The 19,933-nt window shown below is 39.1% G+C and overlaps 2 protein-coding genes across 6 annotated transcripts in view; both read right to left on the bottom strand.

Annotated features, from left to right (window-relative positions):
* ENOSF1 (enolase superfamily member 1) overlaps positions 1-10,329 on the bottom strand; it is a 26,876-nt gene extending 16,547 nt beyond the window's left edge. For 3 of the 5 annotated variants that reach the window (XR_003095075.1, XR_003095074.1, XM_006027925.3), the window contains exons 1-8: positions 10,130-10,329; positions 9,552-9,660; positions 4,254-4,369; positions 3,315-3,401; positions 3,025-3,051; positions 2,419-2,491; positions 2,169-2,207; positions 1,208-1,290 (exon numbers count right to left, since the gene is read on the bottom strand). Coding sequence is in view for 3 of the 5 variants with exons in the window: in XM_006027925.3 (XP_006027987.1) it covers positions 1,208-1,290; positions 2,169-2,207; positions 2,419-2,491; positions 3,025-3,051; positions 3,315-3,401; positions 4,254-4,369; positions 9,552-9,660; positions 10,130-10,213 (618 nt within the window). In the remaining 2 variants the exon portion in view is untranslated. Of the gene's footprint in view, positions 1-1,207; positions 1,291-2,168; positions 2,208-2,418; positions 2,492-3,024; positions 3,052-3,314; positions 3,402-4,253; positions 4,370-9,551; positions 9,661-10,129 lie in introns of those variants that run through there. The other 2 variants (XM_025209265.1, XM_025209266.1) reach the window with 2 other exon arrangements.
* A 5,161-nt stretch (positions 10,330-15,490) lies between these two features.
* Positions 15,491-19,933, bottom strand: part of YES1 (YES proto-oncogene 1, Src family tyrosine kinase) — a 54,346-nt gene continuing 49,903 nt past the window's right edge. Inside the window, exons 9-12 of the mRNA XM_025209268.1 lie at positions 19,126-19,202; positions 18,644-18,797; positions 17,968-18,099; positions 15,491-17,508 (exon numbers count right to left, since the gene is read on the bottom strand). Of these exons, the coding sequence (XP_025065053.1) occupies positions 17,300-17,508; positions 17,968-18,099; positions 18,644-18,797; positions 19,126-19,202 (572 nt within the window). The 3' untranslated portion in view covers positions 15,491-17,299. The remainder of the gene's footprint in view (positions 17,509-17,967; positions 18,100-18,643; positions 18,798-19,125; positions 19,203-19,933) is intronic.

Genomic DNA, 19,933 nt, shown 5'->3' with positions numbered 1-19,933 from the left:
AGAGTTGAGTATACGCATATAACTTCGGTTACAGAGTCGAGTACACGCACGCAGTTAGGTTACGACGAGATAATGACGGACGTGGCGCCGGGAACAAACGGTCGCGCTTGCAAGACTTTCTACGTCAATATTTTATGCTGACGGGGTGATTGATTAGGAATTGATCAATTTTCCAACTCTCTGGTGACAAGCACAGGTGTTTCCTGTGAGATCCCCAGAGTTCTCTGACTTGGGCGGAAACCGTTAAACTATTTATAGGCAGAGGTGTTTGACATAGACACCCAATGATGGGCCGTTATGTGGAATCTTTAATTTTTTGGCAAGCAGCAGCTCTTTGTCTCCTCAAGTTACAAGGTAGTGGGTTAGGTTTCTCTACCTGTTACGTGTGTGCTACGTGTGAGGAGCTTACACTTATTTTTTGACCAATTATATATAGTTTCCCCTAGCATTTTATTTCAGCTGACCAATTATCTATAGTTCTCCACCAGCGTTTTGTTTCAAGGAATTTTGGCAGGGATGTCTTTTAACCCTTAATCGTCAAAATGAGGATGATTTGAATGGTATCTCTTGCTCAGTGGCATGGGCACAATTTAATTGGGTTGTGACAACAGGCTCAAGGCCTGTTTGCATAGGGATACTTGAGAAAGTTAAGATGAACTAAGGAAGATGTGACACTACAAAGCATTCATTCTCTGTATGAAGATACCCTTCTTCCTTGAGGGCTAAACTACAGCAAGATAAAAGCCACTTAACTTCTGAATGAGAGTATACACACAAGGATTGAAAACACTAGCTTCACAACTTTACTTAACCTGCTTTTACTTTCCTAAGTATTCCCACGTAAACATGTCCTTTATTTACACCATCATATCTGCACCAGAGCAAAATGCTCATTATGCACAACGAACCAGGGTAAACTGACCTGCACTGTTACCCTAATAGCTTGCTTAAGTATCTAGAGCAGTGGCTACAACCCTAGTGTAGATACAGCCCAGAAACTCCACTCCTCAACATGGCCTTCACTCCCCCTACATCCGTGCTATGCAGGGCTTCACTTTTTGCTTCATATTAGAACTCAGCTCTTAAGGCTCTCTCTCAGGACTCAGCTCTTACAGGTCTAAGAGCCACCACTGAATGTTTGACCATCATTTATCACCACTACCCCCTGGAGAGAAATGTTTAAGATCTTGATATCAAAGAAGCAAACCTGTTTTAACTGCTGGTCTGAGTAGCCCAGCCAAGCACATGAGGTGGTGTAAGCAGGATATCCATGTGTTAACATCTGTTCTTCTGCAAAGAGAAAGAACATCATGATGAAAACATGGTTTTCTATTCCATGGATGGCTATGTTGTACGACAATTTTACTAAAACTGTTTCTCATGCAAATGAACTTAAAAAAATAGTGTTTTAAAACAGGACAGGTCAAATTTGTTGACAAAAAATGATCCTGTTCTCTCCACAGTCATTCCCAAACTCAACAGAGCTGCAGCCCAGGAAAAAAACCCCATTACAATACAAGAAGCAGCATCACCATGCCAACATGGCTGACGAACATTCATCACAGCAGGGACCAGCAAGGCAGCACAAATTTGTTCACCATATACAGCTTCCACCTCCCGCATGACTCATAAGGAAGCAATTTTATAAGATGCAAATGAGAACATCAGTTTCCAACTCCCAGTTTTCTTCTTAAAGAATGGGATTCTCACCCACAAGTACCATATTTAGGGTGTGGACACATGACAATTATTATGGAGAAATGCTGTAGTAAGTGTACTCAGTAAGAATGGGCACACAGCCAGCTCTTCCAAGCTACTTGCCCACAGCAGACACTATTACAGCACCTGGCAAGGAGGAGGCAAGGGAGCTGGTTTGCACCCAAGTAAGTGGGTACCTTTGGGATGGTACTGATTAGGAGAGCAGACACACAAGACAGTCAATGCAGTACCATCCCCATGCAGTAAAGTTTCTTCAGTTTTACCCTGGATTTGAATGACTAAAGTCATCAGCCTGAGCACCATGCATCTGCTCCACTTTTATTATGCAGAAAAGTCCATTTATTTCCCAGTGAACATGTCATGTGTCCATACCATAATACTAAACAAAGTATTTGGTCCCATTATGCTTCTAGAAAAAAATTATCACATATATTAATTTAATAGCTTACCTCTTTCTTTTTTCCCAAGTAGGCTATTTACGAGTATTTCTGCAAAGGAATGAAGGGAAAATATTACATGAATTCAAAGTACAATTCTTTCCCACCCCCACCACTCTGCTGTTTTCAGAAAGCCAGACGCTGATCCTCTTACAAGGAGTGAACTAATCCTCCACTAGACCCGCTGAAATCATTGAAAGCTCAAGGAATAAAGGACGCAAAAGGGAACCACAATCTGCCTCTTAACAGAAGGATGACTTACCATAAGCTTCTTCTTCTGTCAGTGCATCGGTGATATACCTGAAATCTATGCAGGATAACAACTGCTTGGGATCCTGGTCAAAGAATATTTAATGCGAAACAAACCGCGAAGAATAAGATGACATAATTACAAAAGGGCGATACTTAGATAATACACATATCAAAGCATGAGACATCCATCAGCATTTTCCTAGTTTCCCTTCCATAGAAATTGCTGTGTTCAGGTACATCAATTCACTGATTAGCCAACACAAAGATTCCAGTCTTGTACATAATTTACTAATATCAGTATAGATGGGTTCCTATCACCATGTGTGTTGTTATACTGGGACAGGGAAGGGTCTGTAACAATGACCTGATAAAAAGGGATGGTTTATCTAGTTGGGTATGGCCAGAACCAGCTTTGCACAACTACCTAGGAAGGGAAAGATCTTTCAGACCAGAAACTAACATCCACACCTTGCACAAACTCAGGTTTCTCGAACCTTGGCACATGCTGTATAGGTGTAATTTTAGCTTGGATACAAGCCAACATTTTACTCTTAATAAAGCAAAAACTTCAGTGCCCAACAGCCATCATGCCTCACACAGAACAAGATTGTCTTACCATGTCAACTAGTAGCTTCCACAGAGGCTAGAAAACAAAACCGATTATATAATGAGAAATGATGGATATCCATCAAAGCAGCATGCAAACAATTCCTTACAAAAAGTAAAGCCCCTGTGAAGCCCCAGTGAACTTGATGGTGCACATACTTCTGTGAACTAAAAGTTAAGCACATGCATAAATCACTACAGGGTCAGGACCTAACTCTGCAAAAGCTGGATAATTAGGAGGAACACCCACAATTCACTGTGTGCAGTAACATGCTTGTCTGCCAGGTCTAAATACATTACCTTTCCCTCCTGCTTAGCCCACAGATCCCACACAGCATTCAGAATGGCAGCTGTTGCCAAATGAACAGCCCCTTTTTCTGGACCAATCTGTGGGCAAAAGATAAAGACTCACATAGACACAATTAACAATTTACTATTAAGTGGAAATTAAGTCATCACATCAGTCACAATATTCAGCCAAACAAAATAAAACAAAAACCCTGGTAAAGGAAAAATGAGCCAGTGACATTAAAAGACAACCTTGTATTTACTGGGAAAGGTGGGACACATCTGAACTTGCTATGTATTAGTTGCAGTGTAAGAATGCCACAGTGGTAATCTCCATACTGGTCTCAGCTGGATTTTCCATTTCCAAAAACCCAAACTGAACAGAACCATTTTGTGAGCACGTGAGTCAATGAATGGAGAACAAAGAATGGGCAGAGAGAGGAAGATATCTGATCTCTGAACAGGCAGAAAGCACACTTTGGAACCCAGGCCTTCCTTCTGTTAGCAGATCTGTGTGGGTAGATACTAGCATTCACTTGGAAACCAAATCAACAGAGCTCTGCATGGGTAGAAGTTGAGTAGATATAATTGCAATGCCCCAGCTTGCGTTAAATTAATTTTCTTTTTCTACCATAACTGTACACAGAGGTCAAGGCCCTTCTGAGCCTAGTGGCCAGACATTAGTGTCTACAGCCACTGACACAAAAAAGGAGAGATGCGGCTAGCATTGCAGTCAACTTACACTTACTCCCCAATCTGAATTGACTAGGTTCCCATTTACAGCCAGGTCAAAAGGGGCACAAGTCCAAAGTGGGGCTCAAACCCATCCCTCTGGAACTGTTGCAAGATTCCATAACTGCGCTGCAACTACAGCCTCTGAATGCAGAGAGGGACTTAGGTGAAAATACGTTTATACATCTATTTCACATGAACACCCCAGATGCATCTTACCCATCGGAGCTGCCCATCGCTGGTGAGTTGCCTGTAGAAATTTCTAAAATTGCTGACAATTTCTTCCATGTCTTTATGAACCACGTGGGTAGAGAGAGCATTAACAGCACAAACAACTGCAAAACACACCAGGATATATTGCTGAATTATAACAAAACATTTAGAAAAATAATTCACAGTTCTTTTACCACCATTTCAGGCTGCAATGCTTTCTGAGTGTCTTAACCTAGTGGTTTGAACCAGCAAGAGGGAACCAGGTTTGACATATAACTTCAGCTCTGCCATGGACTGCTAGTGTCTTCAGCCAAGCCACACAACCACTCTCCCTCCTATGTTTCCATCTTTGTTACATGGGGTTCATAATATTTTCCTCAGAGGGCTGCCAGGAGGATCAATTAGTTGGTAAAGGGCTGTGAAGATGCCTCTATTATCTCCTGCGACGAGTTAAAAATCTAACCTACTAAAGTAACGTGTACTAGTAAAAATAGAACAGCTGCCCTAAAATGCAGTAGGAAAACAGCAGTTCCATGAATATGGTAGGCCTTTGGCAGGTATAGTACATATCTCACAAAAGAAAGGGCACTGGGAGCCACACCAAATTTATTTTTTCTATTATGTATTTTTGTTTCTGAGCATTATATAACAGTAGTTCCAACCCAGCTGTTTCAGCTCCCCAGGATCCTAATGGAAAAGTCTTGCTTGTTTCAGTGCCATATTCCACTATTGATCTCATCAGGAATTCCCAGCAGGGGGTTTTGTTAGCGCAGAACACATGCTAAGTAAGAAAGTATCTTCTTACGCACACTTTTCTAGCAGGCTGTAGAGGGCAGGGGGGCAATTACAGAAAGGACGCATGCATTAGGAATGTTACTATCATCTAAACATTTTCATTAACAGAAGAGACAAAGGAAATCTTAAGAAGAAACTGAACAGGAGATCTTAGACCAATCCTGCAAGCCACCATTGTAAAGGCACTAGCTTGAGATCTGAAGACCTGGGGTCATGCCTCTGTTCCATCAGACTTACCCACACGGCCATGAGCGAAGCATTTCTGTGCTTCAGTGCCCCATCTGGAAATGAGGACTAATACCATTTGCCCACCTCACTGGGGCATTGTAAAGACAAATACATGAATGACTGTGGGGTGCTCACACCCTACAGTATTTGGGGCCACTTAGGTAACTAAAATACCTTAGCTCCCATTAACTTGAACAAGCGGAGGTTACTCAGCATGATACCAAATCCAGGCCATGCACAAAGAACCAAATCCTAGCCTTAATAACGGCAGTGGTTAAATTGCCCAAGTGGATACATGAACAAGAACTGACACATTAAAGCACATTCAAGCTGGCATGCATGACTACATTCAAGCTGGCATGTAGCATATTGGTATATTTAGAGACTATTTTTATGAGGATACAGACAAAAGTCTTGCTGTTTTTGAGCAGAAACAGTTGTGAACATTTGCTTGTTTTCTTTTAGATTGCAATGGGCAATCCTTTTTTGAAGAGGAAATGGAATTAGTTCTTTAAATAAATATGGATCTAGGAAGACAAAGACATCATATAATCTGATCAAGGGTATCACATATGTTAGAATGGTTTCTTAGAGGTTGTCAGGCATTTACTAATCTCCAGACCTGAGTGGCAAGGGTTTAATGGATTACGATTGTTATTGTCATGCTGTGATCCAAGGACATTGCTAGCCAAAAGGTTACTAGACAGTAACATGTTTATAAGAGTTGCTTGGAGACCAGCATGAACATTTTCTAAGGAAAAATAGTGTGTATTAGTTATAGGACTTAAAGGTGCAAGACTTAAAACTGCATAATAACCTTAGGGCTTGGACACAGTTGTGTCCTCAATGAAAAAAAGCATTAAGTCACCCCAAGTTAGCTTCCGTTTACCATCAGCAATGTATAAGCAGTGACAGCAGAGTGAGTAGCTGATGCACAGCACCCACCTGCTCCTTTTGAACCCACAGTAAATTGTTCATAGGTCCACATATGAACAATTTAGGAAGTGAGGGATTGGACCTGCATTGCATCCCACTTTCTCAGGCAGTGTGTAAGGAAGATACAAGTCAAGATTCAGACATATGCTAATAAACAGTTGTTAACTTCTGACAAGGCCTTATAGGCATACAGTGGACATATGGAATTGTTAGTCTTTCAGTTGTTCAGCTGTTGAGATGTATGACCATATTGAGAATCTGGCTCTGTACTTGAGAGCTGTGCTTTCAATTGCTTATGCTTGCGTAATTTGTACATGCAAAAGATGAACATATACTTTGCAATGGTATAAGAACACAAGAACATAAGAATTGCTATTTACTGGCTCAGACCATAGGTCCATCCTGCCCAGTATCCCTTGTCACGCTGTGGCTGAAAGTGGATGCTGAAAGAGTGAACTAGGCATGATCAAGGTGTTTTTCCCCCACTAGTCCTCTCTCACTCGCAGCCTCCAGCATTTAAGGCATAAGAAGTTCTAGTTCAGACACTGTATCCCTAGTTCCTGTGCTCAATAGCTCGTGATGCCCTTTTTCCAAGAATTTGTCCAATCTTTTTATGTGCTATGTAAATATGGGTCAAGTACTTAAGCACCTGCTTCAGCCTAGTCCTCTTTTCTTTTTCTTGCCAGCACTGATAACACGGAGAAAACAAAGCTGATAGACAGATACTTGACAGTTCATTTTATTTCACTTTAATCAAGTCCCCAGATTTCCTTACCACTTAAATAGTGATTTCCTTTTCACTGATCCATAAAAAGTGGTAGAGCTCTAAAGGGGCATCTTTCTCCATGAAAGAGCAACAACACTGGTATTGAAAAGAAGCTAACATCAGTGAAACACCCAATAATCTGTTTGCTAAGCATCTTCTTCCTCAAGGGCTAGGGACAGAAATCACAAATAAACCAGTATAAGTGATTGGAAACTGGCTCAAATCTGTAACAGAACAGAATTTCGATGCACACAAACTGCTTTCAAAGAAGCTGAAACCAGTTTAAGATAAACCTGGATGGATGTAGTATCAGACCTAACTGAGTTAGGTTAAATCAGTTTATTGAACTTGTGTCAGATCCCCTCCAGATTCAAGTTAACTCTCAGTCCCTCAGCATCCAAGGATGCTTTGCACTCTCCTGCAAACCCCGCCTCACAGGATGGGCGGGCTAGCCCTGGCCCAAGCTGTCTGATCCAGCAGAGCAGGGAGGTGTTCTCTACTGTCCCCTGGCTTCTGGCTTGGGCCACTGTAGGCAAGTGACTGCATTTCTGGACTCAAAAGTGAAAGAATGTCTATTCACTTGCTTATCAGTTCAATCTACACATCTTAGATTAACCTGCAAAGATTGAATTGATTCAGCCTCGGGCTTTTTGACCGTCGGTACGAGGTTCTAGAATGTTATGCCTTAATGAGACAGAAAGAGAACCTTCTTGAGCACAAACCCTGGTATTAAGGGGACATGACACAGGGAAATTTGTGTGAAAATTGTATTCATTTCAGAGAAGAGGAACTTGATCCTGTAGGTTCCAATACATTTATAGCACACGCAAACATTAATTAGCAAAACAGTCCCATTAAGATCACTCATGTGCTTAAGGGCATGCTTGGAACAGAATGAGAGCATTTGACACTCTGTAAGATCAAGCTCACATTTATCACAGACATGCTTCCAATGGTCACCATTCAAACATGTTGGGCATCTGAGAGGTATGTTTAGATCAGTGGTTCTCAAAACTTTTAGATTGAAACCACCTCTTGGTAAATGCTGGCTTTTGGGGTTCACTTGTTTCTTGACTACAGAAAAATAATAGGGCAATGCTTCTGTGACAAAGAACTCAGAAAGACCACAACAGGTCAGAATGTTTTGTGATACTATGAATTCCTATTTGAAATTTCTGGGTTTATCTTGTGAATAACATATTAGTGTTTGGACATCTAATAGAACTAATGTTGTGCAGCAACTGGAACAAAAAAAATCTCACACCACCTGAATCACTGGTTTAGAACTTTAAATTATTAGGACAAACGAAAAGCCCCAAAACCTAGTCTGTCAAGAAAATGTACTGAAACTTTTCCAGTGTCCACAAAGTTGGATGGCCTTGTACAAATGGCACAGCTCACCCAGGGCTCCAGATGTTACCAATCAATAGAGCTAAAATGGCATTAGCATTTGCTAGTGTCTGTGGACAGGGCAAAGGGAGCTTTAAATGTAAGAGGCATATAACCTCTACTCCCCTTCCCTAAGAATAAAAACAGACATGGACTGTCCCAGACAATATCTTAGATATACATAGTAAAGTTATTGGATTCCTGAATTGCTCAATTGTGCAATACCTTCTTAATAAGTTAAACTGTGTAATAACTTCAACATTTATACATTAGAGAGAATATAAATCCAGTCACCATTTGCCTTCATTCCTTCTTTTTAAAAACTTTCCCAGTGCAGTCAACACTCATGCTGGTGTTTTACAAATATGACATACAATCCTGACCTTTCTAATCAAAGGCCTTGAAGCTGCAAAGAGAAACGAACAGCTGAATGCAAGTAGGTGGGAGGTCAAAGGGACTCTATAAATTAATCCCTGGACCTTCACATAGCTTTCTGTGGAATCAGGGCTTGAACTCAAAGCCAGTGTAGGCCACTGATACTACTGAAAGTAGTATCACTGGGGATAACAAAAGATTTGGCAACAATAAGAACTTACATGAAAAAGCATGACTGTTAACGGGATGGGATTTTTACCATCCTGTGGAAATCCCATCATGGTATGTACAACACTAATACACTCTTGCTGATGCTATCTTCCTTCATCTCTTCTAAATGTCTGTGCGCGTACACCAATGATCAGCAAGGGTAAAAACCCAATCCTGAATACTCTATGGCAACTGCAATTTTCAGTCACCCGTTTCCTGGTTTTATAAAGCAAGCAGGAAAACAGAGAAATGCAGGAGATGTTAAAGCTTAAAACATTCACAAGGCACTTGTGAGTTTAGAATCAGACAACTACAGTTAGGATCACAAGTCTGAAACAAGCTGTCTTATGGGAGTCTGTAAAGGGATTTCACAGGGCTGGTCAAATAGGTGACTGATTAGAACAAAGATCTAACACATTGCTTAACTTGCAGCCTCTACAACCCTGGACTTTATGGCCTTCTACGCTGTTCCAAGACCTGTCACTTAAAAAAAGATATTGTATGAAGGCAAAATAGTTCCCTGTATTTCCTTCGGAAAAGACCCCAACAACATTTTCCATTGGACTTGGGGCTCATTTGAATTTCAGGGTATAAGAATAACTTACCAACTTCTGTGCCTTTACCCAATGTAAATGTTAAGCCATAACCTTTGAGTCCGTCATGCGCATCCGTTTCGATTACAACATAGGCAGCAGAATAGTCAGGGTCCGGGTGCTAAATTGAAGACCAAAAGATTGGTGCGAGAAACTTAACAGAGGAAGATAGGAACCAATTCACCCACATCCTAATCACATGTGAAGTAGCAGCACTACAAAGGACTCCCCCAGGCAAGCTAAGTTTGGTGCAACAGAAACAGAAGCCTGGGGAACTAACACAAATCATCTCCTCCCTCCCCTGCAGTGTTTTTTAATGCCAGCCTTTTAGGGAGTGACATGGCTGAGGGAGTTACACAAATCCATTTGATGAGACTGAACATTAAAGGTTCACATAGGAGAATCTTGAGCCTCGGGAAGCTCATTCTTCCATTGACCTCAGCCGCTTGCCTCTCCCGGGACAAGCTCCCTTGGCGACTCGGTGCCCCTGCCAGGGCCCTGCAGCTGAGACCAGTATTGGGTACAGCCCAGTTCTGCGAGCCCAGGGCAGCGCTCTGGGACCGGGAGCCGCCCTTCGCTGCAGCGCTTACCATAGCATCGGAGCCATGGTGGCCCAGAGAGGTGGGGAAGCGCACGTCGCTGACAGCCAGCGCGGTGATCCGGCCCCGCACCATGCCGGCCCAGCAGCTCCCAGGCCACAGACACGAGAAAGTAATCGCTGGAAGCCTTCCACTCCCGGAGGCCAAGCTCCGCTCCGATTGGTACGCTTACGTCCGCCTCAGAGTTCCGATTGGCCGCTTCGGGCGTTCTAGAACTTAGAGAGACAGTTGTGGAACGCGGAGGCAGAGAGAGGGGAAACAGGAGGAGCTATGGGGGGGACAGAGTAGCGTTGGTGTAGCTGCTGCCAGTCTTTGCTTGTTTAAAGGGCTAATATCATCCTGCCAAGTTGCAGTTAGTCTCTAACTTTTTGCAGCCTTTGGATTGCGGGGATATGGTCTGGCTCCTAGCAATACCGACCAGCTGGAAAGTCGCCGTTTCACATCACGGTCTGAGTGTGGTTGCACCCAGGGGCAGGATTTGAGCCTCCTTCTTAATACTTGCGGGGGAGAAACGAATTAGTGAACGTAAAGCGCAAGAGAGCGTGCATATTATGGATGTCACCCATTTGTGACAAGACTGGAGAGAATGAGTCCAGGTTTAGCAACATACTGTCACTTCCTGTGTAAAACAGAGTTCATATTAACTCTCCTAGCGGCTGGTGACGACTTTTTTTTTAAAGACTCAGCTGCTGGAGTCATGTGAGACTTGGTTTTATAGCAGCAAAAACAACAACAAAAAGATAAGCTTCTAGCCCCCAGGTATAGGAGAGAAACTGTAACACAGGGCAGGAAGGGAGCTTAAAGATGAAACAATCATAAAGCTAAAAATATTTTAATAGTGTAAGAACTATTTTTTTTTGAAAAGCTAATAAGGAAACATGGGGTTTGACTCCTAATTTTTTAATGCTTAAACTTGCTGATACTGAGGGCTTTCTTGAGATGTCTTCTTAGCAACCAAAGTAAAATAGCTGTAATGACTAGGAAATTTAGTTGCCTGCAGTTTGCACGTGTCTACTGTCACAGGGTGGATACAATGGCAATTCCAATGCTTTTACTTTGGAAGAGGTATAAATGATAAAATTAAACGGGACTTCACACTAGCTTTAGTACTGTACTTTAGACAGCAAGACTACATTCTACTGCCACTGGCTATGAAGTATTAGAAATGCTACCAGCATTTGCTGTGAGATTTGGTGACCATCTAGATGAATAGACAGATTCAATCAAAGGTCTTCATGTTGAAATGGAGAACGGTTGCAGGTTAAAAGGATGGTGTTTAGCAGACAGAGACTAAGGGTAGGTCTGCCCAGTGCAATATCACCTGCAAGCGTAGGGCTTTGGTACAGCAACACACAATCATACTACATTACTAAGCACAATGCTGCTTCCCCTATCTATAGCTTGGATATCTATGCACAGCATTGCCTTGTGCCATATAGACATACCCTAAAGAACAAGACCATTTTCTGATATCCTGTGTAAAACTAAATATTGTTGTTTCAGAAGGAGGAACCTGCAATGGTAGGAATAGGTCCTCCACAAAGCTCAATATGGGTGAACCCAGTCTCCTACTTGGATTCCCATTAAAATGTTTAGGACTACACAAGCAACACAGAAGAATGTACATACAGAGTGCGCGTAAGATATTGATGAAGCACTCAGGAATATACTTCTCATGGCAGGGACCTCTTAACTTTATAGATAAAGTAGCCAACACTCCCCTGGATCTGTAAGTGATGATAAACATTTCTTAAGGTATGGACATCCAGACAACTTACTAGGAAGTAAATTAGCACAGCAGTTGCACTACAGTAAATCTTCCTATGCATGCTCTTCCCTGGTGGTAAACAGAAGTTAAACTATGGTAGTTTATTTCTCGGTGAAAGAGGGGTTAGTTAACAAACTGACATAATAAACCCCACACACTTTAGCAGCACAGTTGTTCATACATCCATATAGGTGCACACCCATAGCAAGCTGATCACTTCACAACAGCATATCAGGAAGCCCTAGCTGGTAGGAAAGGATGATACTGTCAGGCTATTGAAAAGGTTTTCCTAGGAGACAGTTCTGTAAAGCTCTTTTCCTGACTCTGCTACTTACCTACTGAGAGAACTTGGCCAGTCACTTTCCCTTTCTCTGCCTCAGCTTTTGTAAAGTGCTTTAAGATGTAAGGATGAAAGATCTAGCTGGTGCAATTTAATAAGGAAGGCACCTCAGAAACCCCACAGACAGATACTGTAGCTAGATAGTTTGATCAAAGGGAGCTTGTGTGTGGAACAGGTGTGTATTAAATAGTTAACAGTTCAACAGCTCAGACAAACTGGCTGACTTGGCAAGGTCAAGATACTGCTAGTTGGCTGAAACCCCTCTCTCAGTCCCTAGCTGCAGAGGGTTTACTGTTTGCCGACCACCCTAATGTTAGAACTGAAACCAGGGGAGTATCTGTTGGTAAGTACCATATATGCTTGCTATCTACTTTTCTTAATTCAATAACAGCCTTAAGTATTTGGGCTCTTTTAATGCCAGTTCCTCTAGAGGTTACTTTTGGCTTTTAATAATCTACTCATCTTACACTGTAGACCTAACAAAGCAATCAATCAGACTGTTTCCACACAAAAAAATCTCTCTGGAAGTAGCTGTCTTTCTGACAAATGTTTTAAGAAGATTAAATGTAATGCTTTCAAATTCAGTGCTTCTGGGAATGCTTGGTGTTCTGTGACTATACTATAAGCATTTGCAGGTTGAACATTCATTCTCTTGACTGGTTAGTACAGGAGACAGCGAGGCACCAAAGGAAGCCACTGCAGCCTCCCACAATGTGCAAGAGCAGGTTTCCAAGATTGTATTTCTGCTTTTAAGTAATCATAACATCGATCAATCATAAAATTAAACATAAGCATAACAGAGAGAAGGCGCATCACTACACTACTAGGGAAAAATCAATTAGCATGGTGGATTGGATAAATGAAGACAATCTATCACTAGTTGAAATCCAGGGAAAGTCAAGAAAAAATAAATTATGAGCGTATGCTAGGATTTTTCAGGGCCATATGTAAAATACACTGGTAGGTGCATCTCTCTCATAGTGCTTCCTTCTTGAATTCTAGCTGAAAGATTAAAGAATTGTGCAGCTGCAGCATAAAAGAATGTATTAGCAGGGTACCTTATAGTGCTCCTTTTACTCTATCTATTGATAGATACCAACTTGACCACTGTGCAGAATATTGTATCACATACTCAGATTCACTATTTTATACAGAATGTCCTTTTTAAACTTCCGATTTCTTCCCAAGTCCCTGTCAAATATCGATAGAGATTGGGCTCATTCTTTTTTGTTTGATGGAAAGTGGTATCGAAGACCAAAGCATGTTTCTACTCACCTAAAATAAGTAGAAAATTTACAAGAGGTGCTATTCCAGAGGAGAGTATGAAGTTTGAAAATTTCCATATTATAACAGTCATTAAAAATTTACCAAAATGTATGACTTCGTAAATGAAAAAATGTTTAAACAGGCAACAAAGTGTTGTACATACAGTAGGTATGCATTTAGGCTCTAATGCAACTGAAAAAAAAACCCCCAATGAGATTCTATAAAAACTCAGGCTCCTGATCCCTAAAGCACAAGCTAGAACCTTGTGTCAGGTATCAAAACTTTTTATACAGTTCATGGGGAAAATCAGACACCTTGGATTGAGAAACCCATACACTGAGGGAGGAGCTCCCTGGAGCCAACCAAAAGAAATAAACCACAGCACAGATGCCATCTAAAAAGACCCTGCTCTTTGAAATCTAGCATGACTTAAGACTGCAAGTAGGAGCCTCCATATACTTGGGATCCTGAATTCTTTGGCCTTAGGCAGCCATACCCAAATCTTTCGAACAACTGAGCAAGGCTTTTTTTTCAGTAGGAGAAAGAGGCAGCCTAATTTGCCCATATACACTGCAGCAACACTTCTGCATTTTCTGACAGGCTGGTAGAAATACAAGATTCTACATCTTTTGATAAAAGTTTAACATGGATGTTTTATGGCGTTAAACATACTAATATTTATAGTAGCCCCTTTTATTTTGGTATTAAATTTGGATCATACAGTCTTTCCACACTTCCAGTTTTTTTGGTGTCATAAATGTGCTTTAGGTTTCAGAGCCATCATCATAGATGAATGGCATATGGTAACTGGTCCATTAGTTATTGTTTCAGATTGTAAGCCTTGGTTTAAACTTCACTTCTTCAGGTCTTCATGATCATAAGAACTCAAAACATTTGAAAAATAAAAAAGAAATAAGAACATTCTATGCTTGCAAGATCTAAAATAGCCTTCCTTTTTCTCTAAAAAAGCAGGATCATACAAATAATTGTACTTTTGGAAGTTTAATTACTCAAAAAAAGTATGAACTTTTTAAAAAATACCAAAGCTGCAAGAACAATACACGATGGGAACAGCTTGCAGATCTACCACAAAGAAGTGTATGACAAAACTGATGAACAAGGTTTGAATACAGATTTTACCAGAAATATTACAGAATTGTTTCCATTTAAAAAAAAAATCAATAGTAAAGCATTGATTACACTGCAGGATATAATAAAAATACAATAAACTTTCTGTAAAAATAATCTGTTGTACTTTTATATTAGTTTGTTTGCTGTGGTTTAGAGAACATAAATTTGGGACTGGTTGTAAATGCCCATTCAACAGGAGTTGTCACTGAGATGCATAACATTTTATTCAAAGCTAAGAAGACATCATAGAATTAGACTAAGAAATTCCCTGAATGATTATACAGAAACAAGAGGAAACAATGTTTTACCTGTAATGAGCAATTATGAATAAGTAGAGGAGTTTGCTTTGACATTTTGCTAATGGGAATTCAAACTATGCCTGTCCAATATAGTGTCAGTTTTAAAAGGTTGATTCTGAATGATGACTGCTAAAGATTTCTGAAGTGCTTTAGGAAAATTTCCCCTTTCACAATAGGAACCATTTAAAATGAATGATGTCACTTTAAATTTCTCAAAAAGTATATGACAATACTTATGAAGGAAGTAGTGAAGCAATCCTTTAAGTTCCCTATAGCTTTCCAGCTAATTTTCCTCCTTATGTAGACAAAGTAGTTTGAAAACCAACTACTACTTCTTTTAATAATAAGATGCAAATCAAGAATTTTATTTTAAACCAATTCTGCAAAACAATTCAACAATACCATACTTTATAAAAATACTTAATTACATAATAAAACGCATTACTATTATATAAAAGTGTGAATGTGAACTTTAAAACTCTCGGTTACGGTAAGATCCACATCAAGGTCTCGAGGTGAAACAAATAAAATTTCATAAACATACAAACTTTTTGGAGAAGTTTTATAATACACTACCATTTACAATGAACACACTCATTAAGTTAGTGTTTTATTCCTTTACTATACAAATGTTATTACAAGGAATTATTCCATTCAGTAATTAAAATCCAAATAATGCCAGCATCATTTTCTAGCATTTTTGTTATAACTGTATTAATACACAAACTTTTATGATTGTGTTACCATTTTAAAATATTTAGAAAAATTACAATTCCATGTTTTTTATTATTTTTACATAAAGCCCTTTTAAAATTTGATACTCACAGATGAGATGAGGGAAAATGGGAAAATAACGGCACTGTTCTTACAGATCCATTTGGTAGAGGGATTCAGTACAAAGCAGAGTGTAAACACATGAAAAATAACTTTTAGTACCAGAACTACATTACCTACTTTGTCAGTTTTACAATGATAGCATGAATTTAATCACAATATGTGAAAAAACAATTTAGATATTCATCATTAAAGTACGAAAGCTTAATTGGAAACTTTATGCCAATTGTTAAACTGTAGACAATGCCATTGCTCGATATGTCGACAGTTGAAGAAAATATAGATGTAGTGTGATCTGAGCTGGCTTCCAACACAAGTTTGTCATCACAATATTAGGTAATATTAAATATATTTTGTCCCTCCAGATTTTAAACCTTCACATTTTTTTCTATTTATTGTGACTTAAATAGTTCTGTTGGGGGGGGGGGGGGGAGGAGGAGAGGGAGAGTGTGTGAGAGTGTGAGAGTCTTTATATTCAAGAAAAATTAAAAGTGCAATCAAATCCCTGAAATGAGACATTTTACATTTGTGGCACTGATCCCTGTTAATACATATTAGCTACGTCTCAGTACCAAATCTGTCTCAGACTGGACTAAAATGTGGCTGTTTACCAGATTAATTTCGATTTTTCAACAACCTTTGTCTTTTCACACAAAACTCATTGTAAGATTGGAGCTTAAAAGATTAAAGAATTTTCCCTCTGATTGTATAGTATGGTTTCAAGTTCAAACAATTTTTTTTCAATGTAACTTATAAAATATTACCTCATTTTCTAGTTACCTTCATTATTCTTAATTAGCTACGCAGAAAAACAAATAAAAAGGAAAAAAGAAAATCTCTCATGCTACTTTCCAGTTACATTAATACAAGTATTAACACAGTGCATTATGCTCTCCAATTCCACTACTCAGGTCTATCATTTAATCAAGTTTGTCATACACTGCTCAAAGTTCTCTTTTAACCTTGTCTACCCTAATTAAGTCCGTGCAAAAGGAAGCTTAAAATCAAGATTATGAATCAGTATCTCAAATATGGTTGTACCATTTTTAAATGCACTCCCCCCACCCCAAATTCTGAACACAGGAAGTGTTATAGAATTGGAATGGAACTGTTTGGTCCCGTAATCTTCCTTTGCTTAAAAACTTTTTGTCCGAAACTTGCAGCATGTATTTCCAGACAATTCCCCTTCTAACAAAGCATTATTAAAACATAAGGGAAATAAAAATTTTAAACACACATTTTTTTGATATGGTCATGCCAAAACTCATTTTATCCTCCATTACTTTTAGAGAGCTTCCTTTGGACCCTAAAATAAATTGGAAAAAACCCAATCACATCATTGGTAAGTTAGGGTATAACACTTTACAAGTGGTTTTGTGCAACTGTATTATGCAATTCCAGTTTGCCATTAAAAGCGTGCAGAGTGGTGAAAATTCTTTCCTGCAATTACTTCAAAAAAGCAAGGAATTCTTTGCAAGTTCTTTGCATTTGGCAGATTTGTGCATTTCATGTAGGCTGTTGGCTTATAAATTGTCTCCAGGCTGGTACTGTGGTTCTGTAGCAGTAAAGTAGTCTTCCAAGAAAGACTGAATATATTCAAAAGTTGGTCTTTCATCAGGGTCCTTCTTCCAACATAATTTCATTAACTCATGGAGAGACTCTGGACAACCCTGTGGACAAGGCATCCTGTAGCCACGTTCTACTTGTTCCAGAACTTCCCGATTCACCATCCCTAAAATAAAAGAATTTCAGTTGTGAACATTACACATGAAAATAAATTCCAAACAACTGTCAGTCTTTTTCTGGCTTTAGATACCAACACCTTCCTATTGAAAAAATATTTTAATCCTCTAAATACTTCTGGTATGTTTGGGGAATATTTTTTTCCCCCTCAACAGGAAGCTAAATGAAGCTATCTATCTACCAGCTTCATCTGGTACACGAAGACAAACTCCTTCCAACAGCAGGAGGAAACAGAACTGGTTCAGTATTTCCCAATCATGAAAAACTACAGCAAGAAACCTCAAAGGAAGAGGAAGATTTTGAACAGCTTTGAGAACAAATGTAAACTGAACAGTTTAAGAAGTTGCAAATAAAAGAAATATCCTTTTGGTGTTCATAATATATACCCTATTATATAATCTTCATAACATACAATCCTCTAATAATGGCTTATTTAATTATTTCTTACCTGGATATGGCACTCTACCCTTTGTTACTAATTCTGTCAGCAAAATTCCAAATGACCACACATCTGATTTGATTGTAAACCGACCATATAATGCAGCCTCAGGAGCTGTCCATTTAATTGGAAATTTGGCTCCTGAAACAGTGGAGAGAAAAATAATCATTTCCTGCATAAATACCAATTGCTTATATGCAAGTATAACTAATACTCTGAAATTAGTTATTACACTGACAAGATTTTAATTCAATTAACAAAGTTAAATTTAAGTAGGGTGACTTGACATTCTTTTAATATAAAGGGATTTTTCAGACTTTAAAATATGAAAACAAGAAATAATGGTCGAACTTAAAAGCAGTGATTTTGGGTGGCCAATTTCGTATTTTAAAAGGATGTAACTTTCAGAAATTCAAGCCCTTTAAAATGTCTCAAGATGGTCATGCAAAATACCTAATAATTCTTTAAAATAAGTGATAGTTATCAAATTATATTTTAAGAGATTACTTGTAAAATGATGGCTGTAAAAGTTAAAAGCAGAAGAGGTCAGACAACATTCTTAACATTTATTTGTTCACAATTTTTTAATTGTATTGATAAAGTACAATGATGTTATGTTACTTATAAAGCTTCTAACAGGTCAGGGTAACTAGATATGTTTATCCTGTAAATAAATTTGTCTCACCTTGTCTTGCAGTGTACTCATTGTCCTCTATTAACCTTGCTAAACCAAAATCTGCTATTTTACACACAAGATTGTCTCCTACAAGAATGTTAGCTGCTCGAAGGTCTCTGTGAATGTAGTTCATTCTTTCAATGTATGCCATGCCATCAGCAATCTTAAAAAGAACATTTTATTAAAAGGGTTTTATTTATGATCATGTTCATTCACCAAAATGTTACATATAAGTTGATCTTTTTAACTCTAGTTTCACTATATAACTGCACAAAGTGTAACTTTATTAGAGCTTAACATTACTGATTTTAATAAAGCTCATTAGTTTAAAGTGCATCTACTGACATATCGTTTATGCCTTGCAGCAAATTATAAAATTTAACAGAGGCTATAAAAACCATCTAGTAGCTATATTACTCATTTATCTTCAGTTGATATATTTGTTTCATGTTTTTAACATTTTCTATGATGAAACCACATTTTTAAAGTACCTGAGCAGCCATGTCAACCAACTGTGGAAGCTTTAAGTATTTCCCTTCTCCTTCCTTTAGGAAATCTAGCAAGCTACCTGTAAAAGATCACACGTTAGAAAAAACACAAATAAATATGAAAAGTTGAAGTGGAAACTCCAGAGGGAAATTTTTCAGACACATATTAGACATGCCCAACCCACAGTCTTAGTGCATTTGAAAATTTCCCCCCAAGTTTTTCTTTAACCAAAACCTAATACTGGCCTTATATAACCTAACAGCCATCATAATTACAATCAGCAAGTTTCATTAAATTCTTTATGTTCCTCTGAAGATTTTTTTAAAGACTATCTTTTCCAGCTCTATTTTGGAATATGAAGAAGTGAGAGACAGAAGTACATGCAAAGCCAAGGCATACAAATATTGGCCTTCAGCATAAAATTCTGCTGTATCAACTACTGGTACAGTGTTTTGGGTGCTAGTGGGAGTTTTCCAACATCTGGCCCAAATTTTAATTTTTCTCCACAAAACCTTAATATTAATCAAATGTTATGGTTAAATATGGAAAACTCAAAGGCCAAGAAGTTCCCAGCTTAACACTATTATACATTCTGTAACAGGGAGCCCGGGGCTCCTGTTATTTCAACAGCATGCAGCAGGTTAAGCTGGTTGTGCAGGACCACAGCAGAGGAACACAAGCTGGCCTTTAAGTAAAGGGGAAGCCCGTGTGTGTGGCTGGGGAGCCACAAGACAGGAAGAAGCAGGGCTTTGAGGCATGTAAACCTAAGGCCTGAGCCAGAAGGGGAGTCTGGCCCTGCATGCTGTAGGG

Source organism: Alligator sinensis, unplaced genomic scaffold (genome assembly GCF_000455745.1).
Source record: "Alligator sinensis unplaced genomic scaffold, ASM45574v1 scaffold677_1, whole genome shotgun sequence".
NCBI classification, from domain to species: domain Eukaryota; kingdom Metazoa; phylum Chordata; order Crocodylia; family Alligatoridae; genus Alligator; species Alligator sinensis.
The sequence above is the reverse complement of the archived record's forward strand: the minus strand, read 5'-3'. Positions and strand labels throughout refer to the sequence as shown.